This window comes from Corapipo altera, unplaced genomic scaffold, assembly GCF_003945725.1.
Source record: "Corapipo altera isolate COAL_440 unplaced genomic scaffold, ASM394572v1 50, whole genome shotgun sequence".
NCBI classification, from domain to species: domain Eukaryota; kingdom Metazoa; phylum Chordata; class Aves; order Passeriformes; family Pipridae; genus Corapipo; species Corapipo altera.
Window position 1 is genome coordinate 8,748,261 of NW_020884889.1, and position 7,320 is coordinate 8,755,580.

The following is a 7,320-nucleotide window of genomic DNA, read 5'->3' on the forward strand; positions in this document are numbered from 1 at the left end:
ACACGGGTCCCTGTGGATCACACGGGTCCCTGTGGATCACACGGGTCCCGGTTACCCGGATCCCGGAGCGGCCGTGCCGGAGCGCGCAGGCTCCGCGGGGCGGGCCCAGCCGGAGCTGCCGGAAGGGCTATGCCGGCCCTCGCCGGGTTCCGCCGGGTGTTGGCGGCGCCGGTGCGGAGCGGCGGGGCCATGCCCGGGAAGGTGCGGGCGGGAAGGGGCAGGGGAAGGAGAAGGGGAAGGGGCGGGTGGTGACCGCGCTTGTTCCTCTGTTTCAGGGCAAAGGAGCCGCCAAGGGCCCCGCGGGCGGCGCGGCGGGACCGGTGGTGGCGGCGGGCGGCGGCTCCGTGAGGGTGGCGGTGCGAGCCAAGCCCGGCGCCCGCTGCAGCGCCGTCACAGGTGGGTGTGGAACCCCCGCCGGGGGTCTGGGGTTTGCCGCCGTCCCATGAGATGGGCTTGGGGGGAACACGCAAAAGCCCGCCAGGAAACTGAGGCGGGAAGTTCCGCGCTCCAGGGGTAGCTCGTTTGCGGACCCCGTGGGCAGCGCTGGGTGGCGCGGTGAGCACGGGGTGAATTCTGGTTCGTTTGGGTTGGTTTTTTATTTTTAATTAAAGGAGTAACAGCAAACGCAGGTGATCGGACCTTCAGTTTGGCATCTGTGGTTTAGTGTCGCGAGAGTCTGTGCGGGTTTATTAGAACTATGGAAGCTCTAATAAAGGTCCAGTAAAGCGCGTTCTCCCTCTACTGCCCGGGACTTGCCCGTGCGCACATTGGAACCGCTCTCATACACTCTGTGTGTGACTGGCCGGGGCTGTAGCGGTGTCCAGGCCCGGGTGGCAACCCAGGGAAGTTACTGATACACGGCTCTCTGAGCAGACTGATTTAACACGCGCTTTTTGGTGGGGTAACCTGCTTTTTGTTGTGTTACGGGATGCCCAGCAGGACAACACCTGCATCAGGATGGGCGACTGAGAGGAGCTCAGAACGGTGCCCCCATTGAGAGAAAACTTAGTACTCATGGCTGCACTGCGGTACGGTCTGAAGGACTGACTGCTTTTAGTGTCAGAAGTTTATCTTTGATTGTTCTGGCCAACAGTTTAAGGGAATTTATGAAGTGTGAAGATGTCATTCCCTGCTAATCTAGACTTTTATTTGGTTTTGAATTAAAATGCGTTGGAAGGCATAAACGCTCATTTTTAGAAAACAAAAGATGTTTTGAATATCTCACACCTAAAATGCTTATAATATTTGTTGTAGATGTGACAGCTGAGGCAGTAGGTGTAGCTATTGCTGCACCCCCGTCGGAAGGGGAGGCAAATGCAGAGCTGTGTCGCTACCTCTCTAAGGTGCTAGAAGTGAAGAAGAGTGACGTTGTTTTAGAGAAGGTATTTCCTTTTCTTCGTTTCAGTTTTTCCTACTGCAGTTGAAATTCAGGATTTTGAAACTTACACATTTAGGTACAGGGAGCTGCTCTCCAAGTTCAGTCTGAAAGACACTTTATAAAGGTTTTTAGTTGACTTAATGGCATGGCTCATTGAGAACAAAACTAGTGTAGGAAGAATTGTTTCTGTGTTCTTCAAAGATTCTCTTGTTTTCATGTTAAATGCAGTTCACAAAATTTCTGCTTCAGAGAGAATTTGGATTTTATTAACAACTTTTCACTCTTTTTTAAAAAATAGCTTCTGTGAAAGTTATTTGAGTTAAAATTTTCTGACATTTAACTGTCAGCAAGAGCATATATAAGCACTTGGGTTACAGCTGGGCCACAAAAGTTTGTCTGTTTAGAATTTACATGTTTTGACTTTGGCAAGTGGAAACTTTGTTTTATTTATTGCACTGAATAAATAATTTCTTTTATTAATTCATTGTACTTAAAGTCAGTCTTTCCAGCCATTTTCGTTTATCATTTATGAGCATAAGGGCACAATAAAAATAAAAAACACCATTTTTTATCTGGTAGTTTAATGTTGCAGTTGTAGAAGTATTTTAATGGATAGTGGTAAATGGCAATGTGATCAATGAATTGAGCACTGTGTTGCCAGAAGGTAGAGATGCAAAGATTTGAGTCTTTTTCTTGAATCATGGGCAAACTGCTTAATTTGTTTATCAACATTTTATAGATATCACCCTTTTCCTACCTTCAAGGGTGGTTCTCTGAAAGATGTTTTTTTGTATGTTTGTCTAAACCAGGGTGGTAAATCACGTGACAAAGTGGTGAAGATTTCAGTATCAATGACACCAGATGAGATTTTAGAAAAACTGAAAAAAGAAGCTTCCAGTTGACCTAAAACAAAAGGAGGAAATGGGACAATGCATCTTGGTAAATGGACTGATACTCTTTCTTACATAATTTAGTGCTGTTGAGAGTGTGGGTAATGACTACAGAAAAATACTTCTTCCCCCCTTCCTCCTTTGTACATACAGCTCCTGTATAGTTGAAGGGTTTGTGTAGGTTTGATTAGGAAAAACTGAGGCTCAGGATCCACTTCTGTCACTACAGACTTTCTTCTGCTCTGGAGAGTTTCCTGTTGGTAAGATTTGTCCTCTTTCCTGGTCTCTAAACAAGTGGTTTAGAAAACTTGTTTCTTAGTGAAACAAACTTTGGTTAACAAAGTGAAAGGCTTGGAGTGACAGGCTTCCATGTGAAAAGTGGTACAAAAGGATGAGTCTGGATGGTAAAGACTTTAGAAGAATGTCCTGTTTGGTATCTCATGGCAGGTACCCTGTGCAGCTTTGCACTGTGGGCACTTACGGGCATCTAAAATAAATGTATTTGAAACCAATGCACTGTTGTTGATCACAGAGGCAAGCTAAAAGCAGAATCACCTGAACAACTGAAACAAACCTAGAAGTTTTCAGTATGAAAAACCAATGGAGAACCCAGTAGTGGCACACCTGGTGTCACTTTGCAGTAGTCTGTAATTAGTTCTCTTAAAAGTAGAAATACGATCATATATATATGTATATTTGCCAATTGTATGTCAAGTATAATGACTTTTTAATAAAAGGAGGGAAAATATTATTAAACTTTGTTTTGTGTTTGTATTTTTAACAAAAAAAATTGTTTCCTGGAAGTCACTTCTGTTACTCTTAAATGTGGCTTTTTTAGAATCTTTCCTTGGTTTAAAAGCAAGTAGTATTCCAACCCCTAGAGGACTGAGTGGAGTCATCTGTAGAGTGGAACAAGAAGCCTGAAACAAAATGAGCAACTGTACTTCAGTCTCAGAGCTAGTGAGAAGAAGGCTGGACTTCTCTCTTTATCATGCTTCAGAGGTCAGAGTAAGATTTAACTGGTATTTCCCAAAAACGTATGTGATATCACACGTGTCTCTGGTAGGAGTTTTCTTTTTCATCTACATCATTGCTGATGTCTGAAATTGTCCTGTCTTTATCCTGTGGTGGCCATATTAAAAAAATATATATAAATGTAATACCTAAAGTAAAAAATACAAACCATTTTTAAGGTTTGCTTAAGGTTTCTCCTGGAAAACAATGTTGTCAATGCACAAGTTACAACTAAATTTCTTTACCAGCTGCACGCGGTGCAGACTTCATCGCTCATAATTTAGCTTTTCACAGACAAAAATCTTTTGCTTTAGGAAATTCTTTCTGCTTCCTGTTATCCTAAATATGGCAACAGTTGTTTTTGGAGTTAGAGATCTGGTGTTTGTCAAGATGACAGCTCCTTCAAGGCGACTTATTTTAGAGATGTAATGAAAAATGTTACTTTCTTGTTTGGAGAACTGAGTCTAAATTCTGAATGTTGTTTGCTTAATGTTTTGCACCTGGGCTCCTTATTTTCTCAGGCATTTGGGCAGCCATATGTTGCCTCAGTCGTCTTTCCTTACTCACCTTTTCCATCTGCTGATCTCATTTTGCTGTTCCATCAGTTTTGTTTCACAGCTCTTTGCTGTTACACCTGCTCTTGTCCAGCAGAGGGGAACCGTGTCTTGCAGAAAAATTAAGGCAAAGCAAACCAAAACGAAGTGTTCCTGGTTTGTTGCTGTTTTTTTTTTCTAATTTCCTACACTTAAAAAACAGCAATAAAAAGACTGAGGAATTCTGTGTTTATTATATTTGGAGTTAGATGCTACAACAGCCATTATACAGATTTCTTTGGAAGTTAATACCATGTGTTACATTACTTGTATTATATACTCTACTGAAATAATGTATTACACTTGCCCGTGGCTTTAGACACAGACTGAGGGAGGAGGTGAATGGGCAGGTGCAGTCTCTGAAGTACCTTAGTCTTCAATTATGATTATCTACAGTAGCCAATTTAATCTTTCAGTTCCCTCTCTATATTGCCAACACATTCTGCCTAGCCTTTGCTAACTTTTGCTTTGGAGGCTTCACCTTTCCTAAGCACCTTCAGCTGGAATTCTGTGTCTGTTTCCTAATCAGTGAAAGCTTGAAAAGTAGTAGTGTGACAAATAAAGCCTTTAAGTGCTGGGAACAGAGAATTTTTTTAAATAAGAGTAACCAAAAGTATTTTAGAAGGGTAGTATAAATAACACTGGGGTGTTACCATATATAACATCTGAGAGCCTCTTCTATCAATGTGTTTCATGCAGTCTTCCACTTACATCCCTAGTATCTTAACTGTGGATATATGTATCCTGTTGAAATGCCTGGGAGGCAGAACTGCTGGTCCATGGTATATCGACAGTGAGGTAGAGAAGAGTTAAGAAACTTGTGTGAACAGGTCAAAGCCAAATCTGTGATTTATGCCTCCTTCAAATCTTGCCTTGAAATCCTAACTTGTCAACTGTCTCTTCATGAACACAGTGAAATGTCTTTCATTCTGTTGAGAAAATTGTGGTAGCACATATCCCTTACTCCAGCAGAGTATGTTTTTAAGAGAGCAGAGCTTTGTGATATTGTAAGAAGCTTTGTCCAAGAATTTCAAAACACTTTTCAAACCCTGTCTTAAAATAAACTCTTATTCCTAGACCAATTTTAAAACACTGTGGTGCCAGTTGCTACCCTCCTTTTACTTCTTGGTCCCTGCTTTATCCATGTGCATTAAGCTGCATGATTACTCAACTACTTGAAATTCTACTATTGACTCAAGCACTGTCCTCTTTCCCTAATGCATGGTCTGACCAATTTCAGTAAAATCTATCTAATGGTGATTTAATATCTTGCTGCTTGCAGACCTAGGCAGTCAGTGGATTTTTAAAAATATAATTAAGTTGTTTAACATTAGCAAAATAGAAGTTATCTGAGTAAATTCCATGCCAGTCTTACGGCAGAAGGTTCTTAGTCTTTCATCCACTCAGTTACATTTATTTTCTAAAATCCAGCTTTGAAAGTATATGGCTTTACTGCAGTACTATAATATGCTAATTAAGGATAGTTAATTATACCCTCTGAAGCTGGCCTCTTTGCTCTGTTACATACAATCCACTCTATTTATCATCTGCAGCGCGTTCCTATCCCTCCTTTTAGTCCCAAGTGTTTCTAAATCCCCATTTCTTCAGGTATCATCTGTCTAAATAATCCTGGATAATTGACAACTTTGTCAATAACTGGCAGCAGCAATTTAGCAGAAAGCACAGTTGTAATATCTTCCTTCTTTCAGCTTCCAGGAAGATAAATACACCTGATGTTCCTGCTCAGTACTTCACATCTCACTGTTTCCTGTCTCACTGTGTTTATTTGCATGTGTAAAACTTGAATCAGCTGAGTTTAATTTTTTTTTTTTTTTGCTTCAACCTACTGTATTCTCCTCTTAATGTTTTTAGTCTTTATCTAGGGAGGATGATTCATTGCCATATTGACTATTATAAAAATAAGCTCCCCTGTCTCCTTTGGGCAACACAGTGCTTTACCCACATGTAAAACCTGTCCTGGTTATTATTCTCTAGGAACGGGCTGCACTTGGGGCAAGGTGCTGTTAATATAACTGAGGCACAATAAACAGTCAAACAGCTGCTGAAGAAATTAAATACTTACCTGAAAGGAGGAGTGTGATACTTCTCTGAGGTACTGGGAATTAATTTCTTCCTGGTACTTTATAAGCTTTTCAAGTAATTGTTACTGAGCCAGAAGACTTTACTTTCATTTATAAATACAGCATTTATTTGGTCCTGGATTGTTTCAAGAGCTGGGGAAGTTGGAGTGATGAAGTAGTCCACCATACCATCTTACTACAGCCTGAGGGTAAGTTTTCAAAATGTTGCTTAAATAACATTTTGAGTTTTCAAATCTGAAGCATGGCAGATGGAAAGGAAAATATATTGAGTATCAATTTGGCAGTTGGTCAGTACAGAAACGTACTGTAAAGAGAGCAGTTAACCATAAACCCAAGGAAAAAAAGAAGAACAGAGGGTCAAAGCCTCATGTCATGCTGCTCAGATAAAGCAGTTGTCTCCCTTAAGAGAATAACTGGAGTTACAAACTGTAATTCTGCCGTGATTGTCAGTAAGTTGCCTTTTTTCTAACACGCCTTAGGTGTGCAGTGCACATGGGAGGGGCTGCAGCATGCTGTTCCTTTGGCCAGGTTTTGTTGCTGCAGTGCTTTGCAAACTGGGATGCATTGAGGCATAACTTATAACAAATTTCAGAGCTCCCAATGCATTTGAGAACATACGTGGTGCCCAGCTGTCTGACAGGGGCATTGCTATGTTGAATTTTATAAAACAAGCTATTTCTATGGAACCATTTTTGGTTTTTTACCAGTGCTACTTTCCATAGCTTGTCTTAAAAAATCTACAAAGTTTTTTGCTTCTCTTCTGATGTTCAGGTCTGTGGGGTTACATTTTATAGTGATACCAGCACACACCTTCCTGCCACATTTGGGTCCTGGGTTCCTGTGCTCTCTTGCTGCCTCTCACGTTCAGTTCTGCTGCTGTTGTTTCAGAAAAGTGCCCTCCAGCAGGATCAGGCTCCCTGGGGTTGTTTCTACTCTTTATTTGTCACATCAGCATTGGTGCTGACTCTTATCTCCTTAGATGCCACTGCATTTCTTTTTCTGTGTTTCAGGCCTGACAGCTCTTTGAGATGCATTCATTGTGCAAGGAGGGCAAAGACCTTGTGATACAATCTCAGCAATCAGAGGGCAAACCTGTCCCTTCCTGAGGCCCTGTAGCAGCTCTGTGTAGCCTCCTGGCATGTGCCCTTTAATGGAACATCTCCTTTTGTCTTCAGTAAATCTGATAGCAATCAGGCAGCACATGTGTGAGGTCATGTTCCTGCTATGAGGAAAGATTGCTGTTAGCTACTGGGATACACTTCTGAACAGACAATTTTCTTCAGTTTCTTAACTGCCTTTTTACAATGGAAGTGCAAACTGTTGCTAATAAACCTGATAGTTTA

General features: G+C 41.6%; 1 protein-coding gene and 1 long non-coding RNA gene across 2 annotated transcripts; both read left to right on the top strand.

Annotated features, from left to right (window-relative positions):
- The first annotated feature begins 114 nt into the window (after window positions 1–114).
- On the top strand, window positions 115–3,024 carry CUNH15orf40 (chromosome unknown C15orf40 homolog). The gene is made up of 4 exons (XM_027644363.1): window positions 115–201; window positions 276–396; window positions 1,255–1,382; window positions 2,188–3,024. Exons 1-4 carry the CDS (start codon window positions 130–132, stop codon window positions 2,278–2,280), a joined length of 414 nt encoding a protein of 137 aa, XP_027500164.1. The 5' UTR covers window positions 115–129; the 3' UTR covers window positions 2,281–3,024.
- Window positions 3,025–5,222: 2,198 nt separating this feature from the next.
- On the top strand, window positions 5,223–7,320 carry LOC113947724. The gene is made up of 2 exons (XR_003527842.1): window positions 5,223–6,165; window positions 6,988–7,320. It is a non-coding gene; the product is annotated as an uncharacterized LOC113947724 (long non-coding RNA).

What these genes read in the sequence shown, in the direction of transcription:
- CUNH15orf40 (XM_027644363.1), top strand. Translation starts at nt 130, where the DNA reads ATGCCGGCCCTCGCCGGGTTCCGCCGGGTGTTGGCGGCGCCGGTGCGG. An exon ending in CCGCTGCAGCGCCGTCACAG is followed by an intron (nt 397 to 1,254) that starts GTGGGTGTGGAA and finishes TATTTGTTGTAG; the next exon opens with ATGTGACAGCTGAGGCAGTA. An exon ending in GTGACGTTGTTTTAGAGAAG is followed by an intron (nt 1,383 to 2,187) that starts GTATTTCCTTTT and finishes TGTCTAAACCAG; the next exon opens with GGTGGTAAATCACGTGACAA.